Consider the following 23,572-nt stretch of genomic DNA (forward strand, 5'->3'; position numbering starts at 1 on the left):
GAGGAGGAGGAGGAGGAGGAGGAGGAGGAGGAGGAGGAGAAGAGCCATGAGAGAATCTGCCCACGAGAAAGGAGAGAGTCGACCGCTGCTCTGGTAACCCTTAAAAACTGGCTCTGATGGTCAAGCCCCCAAAGGATGCTTAGGACATGATGTGTGCCTCGAGAGCATCGTGGGGTTGTGGCTCGGGCCACCCTAATGGAGAGCCCCTTGGAGAGAAGCGACCTTCCCGTGGGGAGGCTCCAGGGCGAGCAGGGGCTCAGCTCTTCTTGCGCAGCTGGCTGTACTGCGCGCGGCCCAGGATGGGCTCCATGACGCTGGGCCGGAAGAAGCTGTCGCTGACTCTGCGCGCAGGCTTCTCCCTGGGCATAGCCAGGAAGCCGGGACGCGCTGACGTCTCGGTTTTGTCGTCCAGGCCGGGGCAGGAGGGCGCGCTGAGACCTCGCACGCTGCGCAAGCTGCCACGGGGCTGGCCCGGGCGCGGCGTGGACTCCGGGCTGGCCGGCCGCGCCCCGGACCCTTTGCGCTCGGCCTCTGCTGGAGGGTTATCGATGTCTCGGAATTCACTCTCGGGCTCCATCAGGGACAGCCTGGGAAGCTGACAGCCGGGCACCCTTGTTAGGGATCCCTCTCGTAGGAGTCACCGCCCTTTCTGTGGCCTTTGGCCTAGTTCTCCCAGGGGCTGCCATCATAAGGACACAGACTGGGGTGTAGGCCATTAGGATGGCGGGTGCAGGGGCGTGGGGGGAAGCGCATCTGGGATACTCCTGGGGTTCTAAGGGCTCTGGTGGAGGGAGGAGTCCCTATCCTTGAAGCGTGCCACCTCTCCCAGTTTCCATATGTTTGGGACCAAATACAAATAAGCTTGACTGCCAAACTCTTGGTACCAATGATTGAGTAACCTTTCCCCTGCCCTGACCCAGGGTCACTTGTTCCACCAATCTCTCCTTTAGCCTGCTCAACCTGTAACTTCCACTGGAGAGGGTCTCAGAGACTCTCAAAAGGACAGCATTAGTGTCCCTTGGCTCTCCACCCCTACCCCACCCCCATGTTGGTGATAGAATTGACATAGGGCCAGCTGCTGTCCCAGACGCACAGCCTGCTGTTCAGGGTGCCCCGAAAGGACGGTGGCATACAACCCTACCAGGCTCTCCCTCCGGGATCCGAAGAGGGAGGGCTGAGTCACTAGGGACTCACAAACAAATGATTCTATCATCAAGTGGGAGGCAAGTGGGGGGGGGGGGCTGGGAGGAGGGGGAGGTATTTTGGGCCGGGAAAGATCCGTGTCAGTGAATAAGAAGGTTCTGAGTGCTGAGGATTGGAGAAGGGTCTCCAGGTACTGGACAAAAGGAGGGTTTATATCCCCTTCAGTCAACTCTACCTTGGGAGTCAGAAGGTGGCCCTGGGGCAGGACTCACCGGCACATAGTGTACCACAGTGTCTACCACGTTATCGGTAACACCCTTCAGGGCATCGGACAGGGACATGGCCCTCCCTTTGGTGGAGGAGACAGCCTGGGCTGGTGTGAGGTGCAGGATCCTTCCCACCGTGCCCAGCACAGCCGCAGGTGCCCAGGTTACTGCGGAGATGGTGTTCCGGAGAGTCTTCTGCATGGTGTGTACCACACCACCCAGGAGGCCTCTCGGGTTGGGCAGGGCTGTTACCTGTGGGCCAGAGAACCGTTAGCCCCTGTCCTACATCAGCTCCTCGGACCCTTTCCCTAGCCACCAGCCCCAGCTAGAGAAGAAACGTGGACATGAAAGAAGAAGGAAGGGAGGGAGGGAGGGAGGGAGGGAGGGAGGAAGGAAGGAAGACAAACATCTAGGACTGGGTCTGTCCTAGCTGTAGGGAGTGGCCCTCATCATGTCACTTCCTCTCTCTGAACCCCAGTCTCTTCCTCTGCAGAATGGAGCAACAATCCTTGCCCCGGCTACTTTTATTGACATTGTGATGCACACTGAGTGACAAACTGATACTTTGTCAGCTATGGGTTTGGGGGTTGCCTGGGGACAGATCCCTTTACTCTCTCCCACTCCCCTCCTTTTCACCCCCCAACCGTGGGCTATGAGGCCTCGGGCTTCTCTGTCTTCGTCACCTCTCTGAGCACACTCTCCTCGGGCTCAGACTCCTCTTCCTCCTCGTCCTCGTCTGTCTCCTCTCCCTCCGTGTCCGTCTGGTCGTCATGGCTCTCATCCTGAGAGGCTGCCAGGTTGTGTAGCCAGGGCACCCGCACCTCACTCTGCCGCCGGGACACCACCTGCATGGCTGCTGATGCGCCCCACTGGGCCAGGCTGCTCTGAGGGGGGACAGCAACAGACAGCTACTCAGCAGACCCATCTAGGGTGAAAAGCCCATGTCACAGGGGCAGGGTAGGGTGGTGGCAAGAGCCTGGCCCCACAGGGTTTTTTTTTAAATATATTTTTTATTTCGTTTTATGTGTACGCATGTGCACCATCTGTGTGCCTTGTGCCCATGGAGGCGAGAAGAGGGCATCAGATACCCTTGAACTGGAGTTATAGGTGATTGTGAGCTGCTGGGAACTGAACCTGGGTCCTCTGCAAGAGCAACAAGTGTTCTTAATCACCGAGGCATCTAGCTACCCTCTCCCCCAGCATTTTAACTGGAAAAAGCTTATCACGGAAGGCACAGAGCATAGAGCTCTGTGAGTTTTTGCAGCACACTCTATGTAACCATAGCAGCTCAAGACAGACTATTTCCACACCTCAAAAGACTCTCCTGAGCGTCTCCAGTCTGTATTCCCGGTCTGTGGCCCCCTTCTGACTTCTACAGTCGCATATCCTCTCGCTCCCTTTTTAGTGTTGGATGGAATCCAGGGCCCTTTGATGCAAAGCTGGAGCCACAACCCCAATCTCTGTGGCCATTTATTTACTTACTTAGCTTCATTTTTATCAATGGAACCCTGGCTGGCTGGAACTCACTGTGTTGACCAGGCTGGGCCCTAAATTTGCAGTGGTCCCCCTGTCTTCTTCCTCTTCTTCCTCTTCCTCTTCCTCTTCCTCTTCCTCTTCCTCTTCCTCTCCTCCTCCTCCTCCTCTTCTTCTTCTTCTTCCTCTTCTTCCTCTTCTTTTGTTGTTAAAGATTTATTTATTTATTATATGTGAGCACACTGTAGCTGTCTTCAGACACCCCAGAAGAGGGCATGGGATGTCATTACAGATGGTTGTGAGCCACCATGTGGTGGCTGGGATTTGAACTCATGACCTTCAGAGGAGCAGTCAGTGCTCTTAACTGCTGAGCCATCTCTCCTGCCCCCCTCCTTACTTCTTCAGAGAACCAATTGCTGAGAGTTGTCTTTCGACCGTGGCACTAGTGCCACCATGACATCCATCCATCCATCCATATCTCAGAAAGGGTGGAGGAGTTGACATGCGGAGTAATAATAAATAAAACAAAACTTAAAAAAGAGAACCATTCACATCTGGATGTGATGGGAGACACTAGTAATACTAATAATTTGAAGGTTGAGGTAAGAGAATTGCCACAAAGTCAAGGCTAACCTGGGCTACAGAATGAGACCTTATCTCAAAAAACCAAATCAATCAATGAAAGATCAAAAGATAATGAAAGTAAAAGGACCTGTCTCACAAATGAAAAGCAGTCATTTCCTGCTGACTTCTGTGCTGTGGATGTGTGGTCTCACATATGCCCAGGCTAGACCCACCTCCGTGTTCTAATTTTGTTATTTGTTTCTGGTTTTCTTTTTATTCTTTTGTTTGTTTGTTTGTTTGTTTGTTTTTTGTTTTTCGAGGCAGGGTTTCTCTGTATAGCCCTGGCTATCCTGGAACTCACTCTGTAGACCAGGCTGGCCTCGAACTCAGAAATCCGCTTGCCTCTGTTTCTGGTTTTCCGTTTGTTTGTGTGTTTGTTTGTTTGTGGCTCTTTTGTTGTTGTCTCACCGTACAGGGGTCTGGAACTTGCTCTACAGACAAGACTGGTCTCAAACATCAAGATATCCTCCTGCCTCTGCCTCCCAAGTGTAGAGATTATTAGTATGTCCCAACACAGCTGACTTGCTTTTTTCTTTCCTTTTATTTCAATTTAGTTTCTTACTAAGTTGCTTATAGTTAAAAAAAAAAAAAAAAACTCATCCTAACTGTATCAAGAAGAATAAAGCAGCAGTTTTGCCTGGGTGTCCTGGGGAATCCAAAACCCTAGCAGGGAAGACTGGAAACCTGCATAGTCAGGGAACAGCTAACAGGACTCTTGTCTACTGAACAGGTTTTATGACTTTGTTTGTGGGTGACACTTCTACTGTTTTAATAGCAAATAGGGCTGGGAAAGCCCGCATAACAGGCCCATATGGAGTCATGAAGGCTGGGAGTCAGAGAGCCTCTGAGGGAAGGTGGTGGGGCAGGGCCACCCCTCAGTTTGCATCATGTTTCCAAGACAGAGGGGACCAGGAGACCCACAGAGCAGGGCCAGGGAGAACTCGGAGCAGACACTCACCAGGGGTGCCACACCCGGGATCCACATGGCCAGAGAGTGTCCCTGCTTCAGAGCCCGTGCTGTAGTCTGCATGGTGTGTCGAGAAAGAGTGTTGGCCAGGGTGCTGACCCTCCTCATGAGGCTTGGTTTGGCCTTGGGAGCCTTCTGGGTCCTCTGCCGTCCGGAAGAAGGGGCTAGATAAAGATATGGGGGGGGGCAGATCAGAGAGGGACCGAGGGGCCTGGAGAGACTGCTCAGCACTCGCCACTGTTGTGGAAGACTTGAGTTCAGTTCTCAGCACTAATACGGTGGCCCTCAACCATCCGTAACTCCAGTTCCAGAGGACCCAAAGGCTTCCTCTGGCTTTTTCAGGCAATAGTTTCTCTCTCTCTCTCTCTCTCTCTCTCTCTCTCTCTCTCTCTCTCTCTCTCTCACACACACACACACACACACACACACACANCACACACACACACACACACACACACACACAGAGAGAGAGAGAGAGAGAGAGAGAGAGAGAGAGAGAGAGAGAGAGAGAGAGAGAGAGAACAGATACATGCAGTCAAAACAATCATATGCATGACATTCATTTTGGGGGGAAAAAAGGAAATGGACACCTCAGGCTGGAAACCAGTTGCCTAACTTCTACCAGGTCCCCACTGGTGATAGCCAACACCAAGCTCACCCTCCCACTTACATTTGGGGTGAGGAACTAAAGCCTGGGAATCCTCTGAAGATGCTGAGCGGCATCCCCTATCCCAGAGCAGGGCCAATAAGACCTGTATCCCCCGACCCCCCGCTGATCCTCGGGTACTGAGCGGCCAGCTGGCTCCCAGGGTGGCCAGCCAGCCTGGATGGCAGGTACCTGACTCCGCCTTGTCTGGTGGCAGGAGGAACTCTACCACCTTCTCGATGCTTCCCAGAGCCAGATCAGCCCCTCCAGAGGCCAGTCGGCCAACCCGGGTGTTGGCGGCATATTCCGCTGTCTCTTTGGCCATCCCCAAGGCGAGCTCGCAGCCGGCCAGAGTGGCCCCCAGAACCTTGTCAGAGGTGCTTGCAATGGGCACACTGATGCTGTTCCTGGCGCTTCGGAGGCGGGTAGAGATGGTGCCCTTCAGTTCAGAGGCGATCTGAGGAGTGTTGGGAGGCGGTCAGCTATGTGGAATCCCTCCTAGACCCTGAGCCTAGCAGCTTCCTGGAGGGCTCCATTTAAAGGCCCAGGGCCAGGCATGGCAGCATACACCTGTAATGCAAGGGCTGGAGGCTGGCACAGAAGGGTCACCGGGAGTCAGTGCTACCTTTGGCTACGTAGTGAGTTCCAGGCCAGCCGGGACTACAGAATGAGATCCTGTCTCAAAAAGCCAAAATAAACACATAATAATTTTTAAAAAGGACCCAGGGACCAGCAATGATGTGTGTGTGTGTGTGTGTGTGTGTGTGTGTGTGTGGTGGGGAAGAACCCACCTTTGCTGTGCCAACTACCTGGGTCTCCTGGCTTCTCCACACTACCTGAAGATCTGGCCTTTGAGGATAGCCCCTGTTGGCACCTGTCCTGATACCTTCACACAAAACACCCCCCTCTTCAGCAGCCCTACCCTCGCTCTTCTGTCTCCCCATCACACACTGATCCAAGTTTTACAGTGGAGGAATTAGCTTTCTTCCTCCTGAGAGTACTGAGTACCTCTGTGGCAAAGACGAAGGTGTCTGTCCGGAGCACTAGAGAGCAGGCCTCTGCCCCCTAGTGGTCCTCACCTCAGGCTGTGGACTCATCTGCACAGCGTGGGTAGCAAAGCCCTGCACCGAGGATGACCCACGAGGGCTCCAGGAAGCCCGTGCTGTGGCTGTTGGGCAAGGGCAAGGCGCAGGGGAGATTTGTAAGAAAGATTGGTGGTTTCCCAGTAAAACATGAGGTCACAGGCCTGACTGAAGCCAGCACTGGATAAAGATAGATAAAGGTGTGGCCAGAGGGAAAGTGACTTCTTTAGCTTCATGGTCCATAAAAGGTTGGATCTCAAGGCTGTGTGCGTAATCCTGAGGTCTCATCGAGTGGAACCCAAGATCTTAGGTAGCTGTTGTCAACAAGTAGCTCTGTGCAAGTCCACAGTGTCCCAGCTCCCAGGGCCACAGTATCAGAAAGCTGAGCAATTATGGGAAGACCATGTTGAGGATAGCCCTCCTTTCCTTTGAGGGCCATAAAAGAGTCCGTCTGAGCTTGTCCGAGGCAAATGCCTGTTATCCCAGACGCCCAGACTCTACCTGATCGCACAGGAAGGAGAGGGGTCTTTACTTGCCTAAGAGGGTACTCACCCCCCACGAACACAGAAAGTTGCACAGTCAGACCATCAGCTGTCCTCGCTCATGAAAGGAGACCCCAACAGAGTATAGGGAGCACCGCGGAAGAGGGAGGACTCACCTTTTCTGGAGGGTATTGAAGAGCCGGGATCTTTTCCTCTAGGTGGTCCAAGCCTCTGCAGGCCAACTCATTGGCAGCTGTGACTGAAAGGGAAGGGCCATGTTGGGGTGATCCCTGCCTGCTCTTGAGGAACTAAGAGTGGCCTCCGCCTCAAAGAAAGCACACTGGGGCCCACAGATTCCAACCTGCTGCTTCCAGGGCATTTGGGAACCAGAGAGTCTTTGCTATATTTAGCGCTCACGTACTTGTGATTCCTTGAGAGGAGGGTCATGTTGGAGTCGGTGGGTCCTGTACTCAAGGCCTTGCACCTCCACCTGCACGTTGCACAGCACGTGGCTTTAGCAAGTCCCTGTCTGTCTGGTAAGACTCACAGAACCCCTGTTCTTTATCTCTAGGGTCCTGGGCAGTAGCTCTCTGCTGCCCCCTCCTGTCAGGAGTCAGAACCATCAGCCTCTGTGGTTCCGCGGCTGGGCGGGCAAGCTTGTAGTGATGATGGCAGCAGCTCTGTGAATCACCAAGCGCTTTTCTCTTCCCTCCCCGCCTCCTTGTTCAGGGTTTTGGAACCCAGGTGGAAGTGAGGGAGGTGGCACCGGGGCCTTTGCACTGGCCCCAGCGAGAGCAGGTTTGCTTAGTCCTGGAGATGATGAATTCACAGCCACAGACAGAGCCACTCCAGATGGACCCTAGAACCAGCTTTAACCCCCAACTGTCAAGATGGCTGAAAGCTGACAGGAGACACAGGGAGGAAAAAGACGACATTGCCCCTGGGGAGTGGGATAAGCCACAGAAGATGCAGAAGAGACTGCCCATGTCTGCTGAGGGCACAGGCTCTGTGGTAAAGGTCGCGGAAGGCACAGATTCAAAGGGTATTTATAGATAGATACTCTTTCATATTTCTTTGAAGTAACAAAGAGCCCAGAGGACTTGGCTGTCTTCTGATTGAACGGAATGAGGACTTCCAGGAGGGCTAGCCTAGAGCCTGAGACATTTTTATTATCTTATTATCAGTAATTGAGTGCATTTTTCTTGGACAACTTTATTCACGCATATGGTGAGTTTTCTCACTCTTATCCCTGTGTCTTCTCAACCCCCCCCCACTCTTGTTAACCCTTATGTTCGTTTCTCATGTTCTCATCATTTTGTTCTGTTTTTTTGTTTGTTTTTTGTTTTGTTTTGTTTTGTTTTGTTTTGTTTTTTGTTTTCCACTCACAGAGTTCAACCAGGGTTTTGTATGTGACCATGGATTTTAAGTGGAGCCTTTAAGTCTTTCTTGCCTGGTTGTGGATAGAATTCTCACATACCCACGAGCCTCTATCAGGATGGTAGAAGATGCTAGATTTCTCAGTGCTGCTGAGAGTGTCCTCAGAGCCACCAAGAGCTGAGTCTTAGAGACCGTACTCTCAGATGGAGGCAGAACAGCAGAGGTGGGGCGAGCCTGAAAGGACCCTTGTTTCTGCCACCAGCAGCTCTCTGCTGCCCCCACCTGTCGGGAACCAGTATCAGCAGCACTGGGCAAATGAGCCTTCTCTCTCAAGCCTTCAGCACTGCTAGGCCAGTTTTCAGGCAAGATTCTACTGGTTCTGTTGCATTTGGAGTTGGACTGGCTAAATGTCCTGCCACTGGTCCTACTCTCACCGCTGCTCACAGAGTTGTGGCCCCCCCCTCACACCCAGACCTCTCCCAACATTCTTTGGCTGTCTTTGTTAGCCTAAGATACCCCAGGCTGGGCAAGTATAGATACATGTCTGTAGAGGAGAAGACCAGGAAGTCGGATATAGGCAAGCAAGGGAGGCAGTCAGGGAGGAGGACAAACGAGTTGTGAGACGATCAGACAGACCGACAAGCAGACAGGTAGACATGCGGGGAGTTTCAGTGGACGGGCAGGATGCCACAGAGTCTATGAGGACTCACACTGGGTGGACAGCCGGCGGACCACCGGCTCCATGCTCCAGGCAGCCAGGTTGCTGGCACCCTGCACGCCCTTCTCATAGGCATTGCACACAGAGGCCACCAGGGGGTGGGCTTCTTTGGTGCTGTTGTAGGTCTTCTGGAAGCACTCGCAGGTCCCGCTCACCACAGGCAGCTGCAGGACTCTCTGGAGCACATTCTCCTGCTCCTGTCAGCAAAGAAAGAATCAGATGCATCAACCTCCTCGCGAGCTGAGCCTTGCTAGGATCCTGTGTGCCGCCCGCGAGGCCAGCCCAAGTCTAAGGGAAGCAAGGTCATGAGAACATGAGGAAGCCCACAGGGAAAATGAGACCCAGCCTGCCATGCCTTCCTGGCCACCACCTAGGCTCTGGAGGAGTCCTCAGGTGATCTGTGTTCCCTGGGAGCCAAGCCAAATCCCACTCCCGCTCCCAGCTCACCCCTCATAGACCACACGGAGAAGGAAATGTCTGCGAGTTTTGGTCCACCTTCAACCAGGATTTTCATCTACACATTTTCATGGTCGTTCTGAGATGCTGGACCCATGTCTACGGATGCTGGATCACTGACAAATAGGCTCACCTCCCCTCCCATATCCCTTTTGGATTGATAGGATATTATTCTCAGGGGCTGGAGAGATGGCTCAGCAGTTAAGAGCACTGACTGATCTTCTGAAGGTCCTGAGTTCAAATCCCAGCAACCACATGGTGGCTCAAAACCATCCGTAATGAGATCTGACGCCCTCTTCTGGGGTTTCTGAAGACAGCTACAGTGTACTTACATATAATAAATAAGTAAAAACAATAGACTATTATTCTCTCACTATCGCCTCCTCTGTGAGACAGGTGTCATACGTCTCATGTAGCCCTGGATAGACTTGAACTCCCTATATAGTTGAAGATGACCTTGAACTCCTAACCCTACTGACTCCATCTCCCAGTGCTGGGACTACAAGCATATGTCATGTGTCACTAGGACCAACTTTTGACTCTCTTCCATCATGGCTGTGTCTATCCTTGGGCTGTCTACCTCTGCCACCCTGCTCGGATTATGTGTATGTGTCTCCCTTCTCCCAGTAGAATGGCCTCTAGTCCCTAGTACCTGTCGAATCCTGGAGAATTGAGTCACATGGGACTGCTCCTTGTAAAATGTGTAAGTTAAGCTCCCTCTCTCCCTCTCCCCCTTCCCCTCCACTCCCTCTCCCCTCCCCTTCCCCNGTGTCTCCCTTCTCCCAGTAGAATGGCCTCTAGTCCCTAGTACCTGTCGAATCCTGGAGAATTGAGTCACATGGGACTGCTCCTTGTAAAATGTGGAAGGCTCCTCTGCTTAAGGAATCCCTGCTTGCCCTCCCTCCTCCCCTTCCTCCCCCTTCTCCTTCTCCCTCTCTCTCTCCCTCTCCCTCTCCCTCTCCCTCTCTTCTCCTTTTCTTTTTTTGATACAGGGTCTCACTATGAAGCTCTGGCTGCCCTGGAATTAATTCACTGTATAGACCAGCCTGGCCTCAAACTCACAGAGATCTGTCTGCCTCTGCCTCCCAAGTGCCGGAATTAAAGGCTTTGCACCACTACCACCTGGTTTATAAATGGGTCACACGATAGACCTGTGGTCCTTTCCTCTAGACACTCTAAAAGTTGGTGTGGCCTTTCTTAAAATATGACACTCTGTGTTTAAGTCGGCGGTCCGGTGAGCCTCAGCCTGTGGGATGTAGTGCGGCCATCTCTTCTTACTCAGATGCCTCCACACTCTTATCAAAACATTTTGCTTTGTCAGCACTTGCACAGTTAAGTTTCAGAAAGTAGAAAAGGCCCAGTCTGTGAGTGAGAGAGTGATTCTCGTCATGGGGTAGGAGGCTGTGACGACCCAGGGTACTGGTCAGATGCCTAGAGCTCTTGATCGGTACTGTAGTTTGCTGGAGGTGCTCCCTGAGTCTGTCCTCTGCTTGCAGGAGGTTGGGTTAACAGAGCCATCAAGGAGACCTGCCTGGGCTCCGGGACAAAGCAGGCCACACGGATTTTAGCTTTTCATCCTGCAAGTGAGTCACATATCAGAGGGAGAAAGGGATTCTGACTACAAGAGCAAGCACCCTCTTTAACCATCTGGGCAGAGCTCTCAAGGGTTGTTTCAGACAAAGCTTAAGGAGAAACGAGCTGGAATTGGAAGAAGCCACTAATGGTTAGTTAGAAGGTTTAACATTTTTTTTTGTGCTCCATTGACGCCTCTCTCATATTCAGTACAAAAGGAGATAGCCGCCCCTCGTGCGCCTGGGGCTTAGTTAAGGCTACTTTGGAATGAGTTTCCTTTCCTCCAGGGTCAAACGCCAGAATCTCCCTCTCTGAACTGGGTCCAAACCAGAGCTAGGCCTTGGCAAAAGATGTCAAGGACACGGAAAAGTAACAGAATTACTCAAAATCGTGGTGAAACCCGGGCCGGAGCTAAACACTGGACACACTGAACTCCCAATTCATTCCCTCGCATGGCAGGCAGCACAGGCTGTGTGCGGCAGATGAGAGTCACGGGCTGAAGGCAAAGCCACAGAAAGCATGGGCTATGTAGGGTGCACACAGCCTTCTGGGTGGGGGACTTGTGCCTCTGGGTGGCTTCTTTCCCTCTGTCTCTCCTGAGGCCCCAGCCGGCATTCCTATCCTTTTCTCCACGGTTCTTAGACCTCTATAGCCATCTCGCCCCCCCCCACCCTGCCGCCACACACACACACACACACACACACACACACACACACACACACAAATATCCCTGTGAAAGGTGGCAAGGACAGGAGTTAACAGACAGAGACAGTGAGTTTTGAACCTAAGGTAGACATCTTGCTTGAAGTCCCCTGACCCTCCCTCTCTGCTCACCCCTGCCCCCTTGGTGGCCCATTTCCCACCTCACAGGAGCCCATGTCACTTACAGGGAGGTCTCCATCCAGCAGGGTTGGGCCCTTGTTCATTGACATCCTTACTCTCCACGCTGCAAGGCAGAATCCCAGATCTATCAGAAGCTTGTATTTCTCAGGCTCCCTCCCTCCCTCCCTCCCTCTCAAGGCCACCCGCTAGCCATCTGGGAGCACAGCTGGCCTAGGTTGGAAGGCGAATGTTACATAGGAGAGACTTGGGGTCCCAACACAACGAGTCTCCTGGTCTGCTCAAAATGAGCTCCGTAATCCGCTCAAAATTGATGTTTTTTTTTTTTTTTTAAATGGCTCAAGAAAAATGATAATGTAGACGAGAGAAACGGTTTAGGACAAAATCTGGGACTCTTGAAAGAGAGACTGAAAGAGACTAAAGAATGAGTGTTGGATAGAGTTTAGCCTTTTCTTCACCTTGCCAGCTAGGTTAAGCCTTCTCTCAGAGAGCTATCTTGTGGGTAAGCCACCGGTCCCTCTGTGCCCCTCATCTCTCGTTCTTTTCCTCAGGGGTCTCCCTGCAGATTTCTGCATCCCTTGATCATTTCCCCCGGACGCTCTTTCTCCCAGCTCCTTGCCTTTAGCACTGAGAAAACAGCCAGGTAAGGCAGACACCCGAGGACCCCACACTCACTGCAGCAGACCGCCACCTCAGTCACAGATAGCCCAGCTGTGGAAGGTCTCCTCTTCAGAAACACTTGCAGCCACTCCAGGGAATCTTGAGCAATGCCTCTCAGACCTCCCAGCTAGAGGAGGGCAAAGAGGGAGAGAAAGCTGGGCCAGCCCATTGCCATAGCTGTCTGACCCAGGGTGTCCCCTGGGCTCACCCTAACTTCTACGGGGGATGCTTAGGCAATAAAGAGGTGGTTCTCAGAGCTAAAGGACTCATTTGTCAGAGCCCAGAGACGATAGTTCCAGAATATTTCTGGCTTTCAATGGACAGAAATTGCTTTCCATAATTGCTTTTCACTGCAATGTGTCGTTAAACTCCTAAACTCAAAGTTATATGTCATTCTATAATCTCTGGTCCCTTCCCTGAGAAGTTTCTATGGAACAACATTCAAACATTACCCCATCCTTGCTTGTTTTCTAGCAAGGATGACCATTGAGCAGCATGATTCAAACCCACGCAGGGATAGGGTTCACCTTAATGTATTAGTCTACAACTATCAAGATTGATTCCCTGAAAAAAAAAAAAAAAGGCAAGATAGAGTGGTAAGAGTTGAGTTCTTAGCAACCGGGCTCTGAGGGAGACACCTCATCCTCTGTGAACCCCCAGAGTTAAAGAAAACATTTTGAAGCTGGCTGTTGTGGCACGTGCCAGTAATCCCAGCACTCAGGAGGCTGAGATGGACTTGACAATTTGAGGGTAACCTGAGCCAAATAGCAAGGGGTTGTGTCTCAAAAAGCTAGGGGCTGGGGGTGCAGCTCCATGCCAGAGTGCTTGCTGACCTGGCATGTGGAAAGCCCTGGTTGATCTTCAGCACTAAGGAAAGAAGGGAGGGAGGGAGGGAGGGAGAGAGGGAGGATGAAACTTTACTTAAATGTCACCAGAACAAGAAGGAGGAGAACAATTTGGTTTTGTTCACTTATGTCTGGACAAGTAAAGGTGTTGACAAGCTGGTTTGTTTGTTTGTTTGGTTGGTTGGTTGGTCGGTTGTTTTTGCCAACCAATAGCACCCAGACAGCCAAGAATTATCCATTGGTATTCCTTCCACAACAGGAACTCAAGCCCAAACTCAAACTTTAGTTTCTGATTAAAGTTGATAGAGCACCATGGTGCCAAGCTGTGTCGGTCTTAGACTGACTAGAAAGGGCCTCGTAATCACAGTGAACAAGAGGACGGCACCACTGTTAGTCCCTATTCACCAGAGTTGATGTTGTTGAGCCTACTAAGTTGTTAGTGTGAGTAACAGGAGAGAGAGGCACTGGGTAGGGTCACCAAAATGGCTCAGCAGGTCAAGGTGATTGCCACCAAGCCTGACTGCTTGAGTTCAATCCCTTGGTCCCACAGAATTGAAGGAGAGAACTGACACTGGCAAGATGTCCTTTGACCTCCATATGCATGCTGTGACATTTGAGCACGTATATAAGTGTGGGTGTGTCCAAGTGCACATGAGCACACACACATACACACACACACAAACGCCCCCCCCAAATACATGCATAAATGCAATAAACAATAAGGATGTGAGAAAGACTAGATCCTTGGTAGTAAATTTTATCTTCGGTATAATAAAACAGGGAATGAGATGTCAGGAAAGGGAGGGGTATGGAACAAGGAGCTTCCAGAAGAGGTAATAAATATGTGATGCATTTGATACTTATTAATCTTGGACTGAGCTTTTGGGCTGTGAGGCAGCAGTGGGGAAGGAGGGGAATGTGTAAAGTGGCCTCTGCCTTTGCTTCAAGGTTCGGGACAAGTGACCTGGGAGGCTTGCCTCTGGACACAGTCCAGGCTAAAGGGCAGTCTGCCTTCCCGGGCAGTGGCTTTGGGCCAGAGAGGATATAGGGCTCTGTGCCTGAAAGCTCTGCTGACAAAGCTGGTCCTTTGGCTGCTTCTGTACGGATTCTAGGATGTGGGTGAAAGGTGACCAGGGAAAGCGCTAGGCAGATCCTAAGGGCGAGGGTGAGAGGGGGGAGCTATCTCATGCTACTCCTCTCCAGGAGAGCAGGGATCTTGGCCACTCTGTGCACAGGTGGGTCCCCAAGTTAAGCAGGGCACCCAGACGTGTGCTGTGTCAGTGCTCGGCAGCGATGCTCAATTGTTGGTGTGCTGCCCTGTGCTGCCCTGTGGTTGACAGTGCTGGTTTCTTTAAAGAACACAGAAATAGTGTGGAATATGTTTTCGTTTCAATCCCAGGTTTAGGGATATGGGGCTGCTTCACAGCTGGGGACTATGATTTGCTTCATGCTCGGATGCTGTTGGTTGCGGTTGGTTGTGGTTTGTCAAGTAGTCTGTGCAAAGAGTCAAAAAGAGGAAATTGGATATCCTGACGGTGAAGATCAAACTTGCCCCAAGGAACTCGATGCCCCAAATCAGCAGGGAGTAGTCTAATAATATGGTCACCCTTTTTTCTATCCTGGACTTTATTCGGGGATTTCTTTCTCTCCTACCTAGTGTTGGGGTTGAAAGGGGAGAGGGGTGGGAAAGGGTGGAAGAGAAAAGAGCCCACAAAGTAGCCACAAGCCCAGCTACACAGCCCCCCACCCCCAGGGCTTCCCAGTGTTTGAAATCCCTCACAAACGTGCACCCAGGTAGAGAGGGTTAGCTGAGGAGAAAGCTAAGAGGATGACGTAGCAGGGTCCACTGAGGTTCCAGATTCTAGAAGATGGCATTCTCCACCTTGCCAACACCATCTCTAATGTGCAAGAGCCAAAACACCACAACAGGCAGCCACGAAATACTGTGCCTCACCGAAGGCAGGCTTCTCCAGGAAGAAGCTGGCCAGCCCCCGCCAGGCTACTGCAGAGCAGCTTAGCAGGAATGATTTGGACAGATCTGTAGGGGAACCTCTCAACCCAGAGCCTCAACGTCGTCCCCGTGCCTTCCTCCCAGCCTGCGCCTTGTCATTCCTGAGCTCCCACGGACTCCAGTGCAGACACACTCACAGACGCAGGAGTCAATTTTATCTAGAAATTTATTAGACATAATTAATGTTACAGTGCAAATAGGCATTTGCTGGTGTCTTGTTTTAGCCACTTTAATCTCAAAAAAAAAAAAAAAAAAAAAAAGCCCAAAAGTCTTCTCAAAGCACATTATCATTTTAAAAGTAGAGTGCCAAGGGCCCGAGTCCACTTTTCAAGAATCTTCTTCACATTTCTCGGAAACAATTACTTAGTGCATAGCTCTCATTTCCACTTAACAGACACGACTTTATAGATGCTGACACTGGCTCGCCTGCTGGCCAGTTCTCCCACTCCACACACCTAAATCAACCAAGCTCAAGACAGGAAGACTGAACTGTGAAGAGCGAACACGGGCAAATGCACTGACCCGGTGTCCCAACGACCCCTCCACTAGCCCTATTACTCTTTCTTGTCCCTCAGTTGTCCTGAGAAAATCAGATTTGTCACAGAAAACTGACGTTCCTACATTTATAGACAGAAAAAGTTTAATTCTCTTATTTTGATAAAAATTACTGTGGAATTGTCCAAACTGTTATGTAACTTTAAATCAAACCAACCTGGCTGAGTCTAGATTGCTTTGCATTTCATAGACTGGAACAGAAACCATCAACTGAAGCTCCAGGACTGGGGGGCGGGGGGCATGTTAAGGGGCTAAGGCATCTTAGCCCGGGGATGCTGCTGAAGGTCACAAGATCACGTGGATTATCCTGGAAAGTCTCCGAATGAATCCGTGCTATCGGCTTTGTTTTGTACTATCAGCGGCGTCCTTATCTGGGATGGATGAGTCACAGGCAGCGGTGACCTCCCACCTACTTTCACCTCTGGTCCCTTCCACCATTCTTGCTTGCTCCTAGCCTTCTACCTGGGGACACAGCCTCCACCCCAGAGGCACTGATGTTCTTCTGCGTCTACTGGACATGGGCAGGACACAACTGCAGTAATGACTGGGACCAACAGGTTAACAGGCGCTGAGCCCAGCTCCCCTCCATCCCACTCCTGACATCTGTGGGGGAGGGGACAATAATAACAGTTGGGAGAAAAGGGAAACCTTAAGCAGAGCTGGGATGCTGGGCTCCAGCCCTGGTGTGCTTGTGTGGAATCAGGGACCCGTGCAACCCGATCTGTAATTCTAGTTTCTTTGGGTCTTTTATGATTTCTTTCCTTTTCATCTTTATTTGTCCAGCAACACTAGGCTCTTACTATGTACATAGAAGATGCTCAGTAATGTTACCTGAAGGGAAAATGAAGTTACTGAAGCATTTACAAAAGGGTATCAGTCTGCATGTGCCATTGTTGGTCCTATCTCTGCTCACGTCACAGGTTGGTAAGATGCTCACATGATTTAAAAAAAAAAAAAAAAAAGCACAGTAAACATCGTGACAAAAACAAATGTTTGTTCCACTGAACTGCTAGCCTTAAAGCCTCCAAACACCCTAGCGGGCCTTCAGTTTCAGCTGAGGATACACCACGGTGAGGAGACCAGCCAAAGAGGACACGAGACCTCCAAGTCCTACCACGCCGAGATTGGACTTGTAGATGCCAAGCTGGTTCAAAGGGATCAGGATGTCACAGAAGTTCTTCACGGTGTCCAGGAGCAAGGGAGGGTGTCGCTTTAGAGACTGGAATAGGAGGAGGAGGACGGACTGCAGCCATTCACTCTCCTCATTAGCCACGCTGTACTTAGGAGGGTCCCGAGAGGATTTCTCTCTCTGCGCTCTGTCACGTGCAACATGTCCCATCTGCAGCAAGATCTCATACAGATCCCGGACCAGGCTCAGCAAGAGGAAGTAGTAGTAGTGGCGGGTCGCCCACCTTTGCCATTTCTCCCTGTTGACTTCAGAGGTAAGACCCACACTCTTCGCCCAGAGGACAGTGTCACAGATGTAATAAACCACTCGGTTGAGGTTGGCTAACGTCAGGCATAAGCGGGACACGAGGTCAGCGGCTCGGATGCTCTGCTCAGTTGCCTGGATGGCATGAAGCACGTTGCCCAGTCTGAACCCTGTAAAGAGAACCCACAGAGTCAACACGTTATTAGGGGAGGCACAAGTCCTGTGACGAGCTAAGGACTGAGAACACAGCAGCTGATGTCAGTTGAGGCTCAGTCTTAGTGGAGGAAAGGAGCCCTACAGCGCTCAAAAGACAGTGACCTTGCCAGCTTGTCACCCCCGTTCCAAGGAGTGTCTTAGCATTTATTCCAAGTATATTCCAGGCCAGGTTCATCATGGATGTGTATGAACCTCTATACTTCAGAAGGAAGAGAGTAGCTAACGTGAAACCTCCAGGTTCAACACCCTTAGACATTTGGTTTCCCATTTATGGTGGTTCTAACAGGCCATTAGTCACCAGGGAGTAGAACTCTTTGATAGGATAGAAGGATTAGGACGTGTGGCCTTGCTGGAAGAAGTGTGTCACTAGGGAGTGGGGCAGTGAGGTTTCAAAAGCCCAGGCCCAAGCCTAGGTCCAGTTGTCTATCCCCCAGACCACCCCTTCTTCTTTCTTCCTCATCCCCACAGGTCCCATCAAGATATAGCTCTTAGTGACTTCTCCAGCAGCACTCCTGCCTGCCACCATGTTCCCTGTCACCATGCTCCCTGCCACCATGTTCCCTGCCACCATGCTCCCTGCCACCATGCTCCCTGCCACCATGCTCCCTGTCACCATGCTCCCTGCCACCATGCTCCCTGCCACCATGCTCCCTGCCACCATGCTCCCTGCCACCATGCTCCCTGCCACCATGTTCCCTGTCACCATGCTCCCAGCCATGATGGTTATAACAGGCTAAGTCCCTGAAACCGAGAGCAAGTCTCCAATTTAATGCTTTCCTATATAAGTTGGCTTGATCATGTTTCTTCAAAGCAACTAAACAGTGACTAAGGCGTCACTAAAAGGGAGCCTTTGGCAAAGCAGCGTTATCATCTGTCTATCATCTAGCCCACCTACGGAAGAAGAGCAAAGAGAAATGGCAGGATTGAGTGGCTATGGTGATCGATAGTCACATGGCACTCTTAAATGAATTAATCTACCACTGTGTGCTTACGTAAGCATGCAATTAGCCAATTAGTGAGTGGTCATCCATGCATAGGTGTTTACAGGGGCACCCAGAAATGGGCCATCTGGCTTAATAACCACCCAGAAGCAGCTACTCTCCAAACACGTACAATCTCAGGAGAGTGCCTGACACTATTTTACCATGAACTACTAATGCAGAGCAGTATATGAAATGGTTCTCTCTCTCTCTCTCTCTCTCTCTCTCTCTCTCTCTCTCTCTTTCTCTCAATTTTTTCTTTCAGGGGAAAGAGTGAACACAGTAGAAATGGCTGTTTCAAAACTGGAGTTTCAGGTTCTCATCCCAGCTCTTGCACCCCGGGTGGATGACACCGGGTAAGTACTTTCTGGACTTTCAAGACAGTGAAACTCTAAAGGACACATCAGCAATGACATTCTAGAGCATTTATGACAGAGTTTCTAATCTTGGCCTTCAAAGCCATCCAGAAATCTTAGCCAACCCTTCCAACCTTTGTGCTGACTACTTAAGTCTCTCTCTACCAAACTAGCTTTTTGGTTTGACACTGATCCTTCATGAAAGCATCCTGTAAGGACAAGCTTTGCTTCCAACAGTCCTGAGCCTCTGGTGGGGGAAACCTCCCTTTCAGATACTTGTTTCTCCAGCCACAACTTCAATCCTACTTCCTTTCAAAATATTTTTCCCTCTGCCCCAGCCATCATATTTATCACTGAATATAATTTAAAACATGTGATTTTACCTGTCCCATAGGAAGGAATGCACCTTTATGAAGTAGGTATTCAACACCACTCGTCACTACCCGATGTGTCTGCTGATGTACTATTGACACGTCTGCTCTCCGTCAAACAATGGAGGCAGGCAGGCGATCGTTCTGAGAAGCATGGGGTCTCCCAGGAAGATGAAAATGACACTGTTTATCATTGAAAACCCCTACCTGTGTTCTTTGCCTTTCACATGAAGCTACCTGGCACACAGTCTAGGAAAATGTATTCATTTAGATCTTCCACTAACCCTCAAGCGATGAGGAGGAAAAGGCATGTGGTCCAGGATATGGCTATCCTGTTCCATAGAACTTAAGGGCTGACGCTAGACCAAAGTTCATGTTGGGAACTACCAATACATTCTGAGAACCGATATGAGCTGGCATACTGTGTGCCCACTGGCAATGAATATGTGATGTGAACTGGCACACTGTGTGCCCCAAGGGCTATAACTATGCAGGAAGATATAGTACAGCACCAAATTCAAACAGAGGGAGACATCTGTGAATGCTCTACCATTCGACCTTCTAGGGGTCTCCAGGCACGGCTGCTGTCAGCTTCACTGGAGACTTGGGTGAGTGGAAATGAAAACCTTGAAAGGACGTTGTAAATTCTGGGGTCTGAGGCTAAGGATTTGAAAGCAGAAGCCGCTGTCCCCCGAGAGACAGGTACTTACATTTACGGCCAGTGCTCACACTGGTCTCCAGCCTCTTGAGCTTCAGTACCACGGCCTCTTTGCCAGCTTTAGACTCTAACAAATATCTAAGCAACATGCATGCATGCTGAGTGGCTCTGAAATGGAAAAAAAAAATGAGGAAAGTAGTTTACAAACCAAATAAAGTTCCATTCATGAAGGGAAGGAGAAACATATCAAAAAGCAAAGCGAAGCATCGTGCTGAGGCGGAACTTCTGGGAAGGTTTCTCATGCTGAAGTTCTTACAAAAGCAGCATTCTGCAACAGTCCTCGTAGAGGAGGGCCAAAGGGCGAGCATGCAGTGGAAATGGGACACAAAGGTTAGGGAAGAGGATGCCATAGTCACGCACACAGGGTGCAGCTCCCCCCAAAGCCCTCTGCTGGCCCAGACGGCCTCAGAGGGAGAGGATGAACAGAGAGGTCTCTTGGCTCCACAAAGCTTCACATCTGCTATGTGCCCCTACATAGGATGCTTTTCAGATTTCCAAAACGAACAAAAATCTGCTACCTAGTTTAAACTAACTACATGTGACAGGAAGCAAACTCAAAAACCAAGTGAGGAGTCCAGTCTCAACATTTAGTTTTTAAAACTTAAGGACCAAATACACTCACTCTGGCATAGCAATACTTTCAGCAATTGGTTAATATCACGCCTGCTATGATGATGACGACATGGTGATGAATATAATAAGTCAACTAGAATCACAGGCAGCCAACTTAATAAAAGCAGGTGTCGGGTTGGGTGTGGTGGCTCACACCTTAGTTCCCAGCACTCAGGCAGAGGTCAGGGCCAGCTTGGTCTACATAGAGAATTCTGGGTCAGCCAGGGCTATAGAGTGAGACCTTGTTCAAAAAAAAAAAAAAAAAATCAGTAGGTGCTGGTCCCTACTGTCTTAGAACTGCAAACTTCATTGGCATCCCTGCACAATTTGAATATTATTCTCAGTAAAATTGCAGCAGAGAGCTGGTGGCTCCTGTTTACAACTCCAGCACCCAGAAGATGGAGAGAAGAGAATTATGGGGCAGTCTGGGGTACACAGTAAGACTTTCTCAAAATAAACAAAATACTCCCCAAAGTGGTACATTTTTCACAATGATGAGCTGATATATATATATATATATATATATTTACATATATATATTTACATATATATATTTGTAAAAAGGAGGGCAAGAGGGAGAACAGGAGACAGAATTCACTCTCTGGCCAGAGGCTCACACTGTTCATGCTATACAGCTTCCTCTCTCAGGTTTGGTCCACTAGTGGCTGAAAACGGCATTATTTTAGGAATGCTAGTTGGTTTGTTTGTTCGTGGTTATATAGTTCCTTAGAAAGGTTGGGAAATAAAATTTTGCTGAATACATATATCCTAAATTAAAGACAGTGTAGGGTACATTCTGGGACCACTAAAATGGTATGTGTTGACTTCTAATGAACCATGGATAATACTCAACCATTCTGAGACTCTATCAAGTTAAACAGAAAGGCAGCACGGCTAAGTTAAGAAGCGGGCTGGCGCTGGACTCAATCGTGTGGACCAGCATCTGACTCAGCCACATTATTCTTCCTACCCTCCTGGTTCAGTTTCCCTATATGTGAAATTAGAATATTAAAAGTATCTCCTCCACAGGGCTGCAATGGAGGGAGGCTCTGTACAGTCGGTCTCTTCAAGGCTCACAATTAGGGCTTTTCTTACTTGTATGTTTAGTTAATAATATTAGAGGTTGACCACTTAAACATCTGGAAGAGAAGAGTTGTTAAATAAAACTCCAGTGTTTCACACACACACACACACACACACACACACACCCTTTCCTTTTCTTTTAAATGATCACCAAGCAGCATTCAAATTTCTCTTAAAAAAAAAAAAATGAAGTGTGATTAGTTTTAAACACGCATTGGTGATTTCGAAAGTACACTATGTACTTGGGAGGTATTGTTCAAACACTTTGTCCGCTGTACGTTTACAGTTTACAAAGCAGCTTTTTAACAGCTGGATATCTCCAAGGCGCAGACTGGACCAAAATGAAGATAAATCGGTCTTTCCGTGAGTTAAGACTTCACCGGCGCTCCAAACTACAGGTGTTCTGTTTCCTTAGATACAAAAGAAGCTCAAAGTTTCTCTGGAAAAGAAATCTCTAGGAAAGATGTCGAGCGGCGGGGAAGTTTCCCTCTCCTGGGGAAAGTTAGAAGATCGCACTCATGAGCAGCTGTCACCTCCCGAGACGCCGAGGTGGCTGGCACGCACAGCCCCTCCGGGTTCACAGGGAGGAGGGGCTCGGCTCGCAACTCCTCAGTGGGAGCTGGCCGCAGCCTCGTGCCTCGACTTACCTGGCTGTGACCTCTTTCTCCGAGAAGAAACCCTGGGTCCTGAAGGGACGGGGGCGGAGGCCGACGGCACCCGACTCACCTGAAAAGTCGGTCCCGGCCCTGGCTTTGGTTGGAGACTCGGATGAAGGCGTCCATGGCTCCCACCCACAGCCACGCGTTGCGCCCGCTCCCTCGTGGGTCCTCTGGGATGTCGCTGGTCCCGGGGGGGACAGCGGGAACAGATTAGTAGCCAGGTGGGTGGGACTTAGTCTCTCCGCCCACACGGGGGTGGGCACACCTTCGGAAACGCGGCTTTTAGAGTTCCGGTTGGTACCGGAAGTGGTGGTTACTAAGGCGACGCCAAGCCACAAGACTTGAGAGCCGAGCTGAGTTTCACAAGGTCGTGGCCTTCTCCCGTCTCGGTTTCCAGGTAGAGGCACTGAGTGGGTCATTCCCCTGCCTCTGGCGTCCAGGTGTCCCCAGGTACCCACGAACCCCATCAGGAATGCTAAATGGTCTTCTCAGGTGGAGGATCCCTAAGTCTTCTTTTGGAGACTGCAGGCCACATCCTTTCCCAGTGTCAGGCCTTATGATGCAGGCAACAGAACTAAGTCAGTTCCTGGAGTGTGTTTCTAGCAGGAGAGTGGGAGTAGAGTGGGAGAATTTTCTGTTAGGATTATTGAAAACCAGATGATTCCTGAGGAAATCCTACAAGCTCCACATGAGCAAAGCACAGGCAAAGGAAATCAGTGACATTGCACTGCTGCTCGTTGGTTCTGCAGCGTTTGAAGAGGGAGCCCCACTCATTTAGTAATTTTCTTCTTTTCACCGTTGCTCCCACCTTCCTCCCTCATTACCCCTCCCCTGTCTTTCTGTTTACCCCTATCCCTTATGATGTTATTCCAACAATGACTCTGATGGCTTGGGTGGGAGTATCCTGCTGAAAACAGCCTCAGTCGCGTCACCCTACCTTCTTAGGGGATTCCCCCAGAGGTGCTTTTCTTAGGATGGGGTAACATGTGAGTTCCCAGACTTCCCTGAAAGCCTGTGGGCCAGTACCCCCCCAGTGAGGCCTCTCTAGCCAGCTGAGCTATGCTCACTGATCCCTGCAGGGACCTGGGCCACATCAACTGTATAGTTATGCACAGTACATGCTCCTCCCTCAGCTGGCAGGCTTTCCTAATGCTCTAACTTGTTACTGCAGACAGCAAGGGCTCCCTATTGTGGGTTAGTAAAAGAATTTAGAAACAGTTGCAGATTGAAACTGGAGGAAGATTTTACTGGGAGTTTGAAAAAACAAAACAAAAACAAAAACAAAAAACAGGGAAGACGGAGTGTAAATCTCAGTAGCTTCCAGGAATAGAGAGATGAAGAAGAGGAGGAAAAGAGAAAGCGTGCTTTTTACAATGGATGTTCCCAAGCGGCAGCCTAGTGAAAGGGTGGGAGCGGCGTGGGGAGAGC

The 23,572-nt window shown here is 50.3% G+C and overlaps 2 protein-coding genes across 3 annotated transcripts; both read right to left on the bottom strand.

The window, feature by feature from the left end:
- Window positions 1-42: 42 nt before the first annotated feature.
- On the bottom strand, window positions 43-12,409 carry Plin1 (perilipin 1). 2 transcript variants are annotated; one of them, XM_021216715.2, is made up of 9 exons: window positions 12,322-12,409; window positions 11,694-11,752; window positions 8,771-8,975; window positions 6,860-6,942; window positions 5,312-5,576; window positions 4,465-4,637; window positions 2,093-2,293; window positions 1,416-1,661; window positions 43-595 (listed from the first exon to the last, which is right to left on the bottom strand). In XM_021216715.2, the coding sequence occupies exons 2-9, from the start codon at window positions 11,736-11,738 to the stop codon at window positions 257-259; spliced, it is 1,557 nt and encodes a 518-aa protein (XP_021072374.1). In that variant the 5' UTR covers window positions 11,739-11,752; window positions 12,322-12,409; the 3' UTR covers window positions 43-256. The 2 variants fall into 2 exon arrangements, with proteins under 2 accessions (XP_021072374.1, XP_021072383.1); XM_021216724.2 differs by having other exon boundaries at window positions 12,266-12,409.
- Window positions 12,410-16,672: 4,263 nt separating this feature from the next.
- On the bottom strand, window positions 16,673-22,435 carry Pex11a (peroxisomal biogenesis factor 11 alpha). The gene is made up of 3 exons (XM_021215232.2): window positions 22,212-22,435; window positions 19,783-19,898; window positions 16,673-17,319 (listed from the first exon to the last, which is right to left on the bottom strand). Exons 1-3 carry the CDS (start codon window positions 22,265-22,267, stop codon window positions 16,751-16,753), a joined length of 741 nt encoding a protein of 246 aa, XP_021070891.1. The 5' UTR covers window positions 22,268-22,435; the 3' UTR covers window positions 16,673-16,750.
- Window positions 22,436-23,572: the final 1,137 nt, after the last annotated feature.

Source organism: Mus pahari, chromosome 1, assembly GCF_900095145.1.
Source record: "Mus pahari chromosome 1, PAHARI_EIJ_v1.1, whole genome shotgun sequence".
In the NCBI taxonomy this organism is placed as follows: domain Eukaryota; kingdom Metazoa; phylum Chordata; class Mammalia; order Rodentia; family Muridae; genus Mus; species Mus pahari.

Coding starts and splice junctions, on each gene's coding strand:
- Pex11a (XM_021215232.2), bottom strand. CDS start 22,267: ATGGACGCCTTCATCCGAGTCTCCAACCAAAGCCAGGGCCGGGACCGA. Junction 19,899..22,211: donor GGCCGGGACCGACTTTTCAG/GTGAGTCGGGTG, acceptor TTTCCATTTCAG/AGCCACTCAGCATGCATGCA. Junction 17,320..19,782: donor TGTGAGCACTGGCCGTAAAT/GTAAGTACCTGT, acceptor TTCTCTTTACAG/GGTTCAGACTGGGCAACGTG.
- Plin1 (XM_021216715.2), bottom strand. CDS start 11,738: ATGTCAATGAACAAGGGCCCAACCCTGCTGGATGGAGACCTCCCT. Junction 8,976..11,693: donor TGCTGGATGGAGACCTCCCT/GTAAGTGACATG, acceptor CTTTGCTGACAG/GAGCAGGAGAATGTGCTCCA. Junction 4,638..5,311: donor ACCAGACAAGGCGGAGTCAG/GTACCTGCCATC, acceptor ATCTTTATCTAG/CCCCTTCTTCCGGACGGCAG.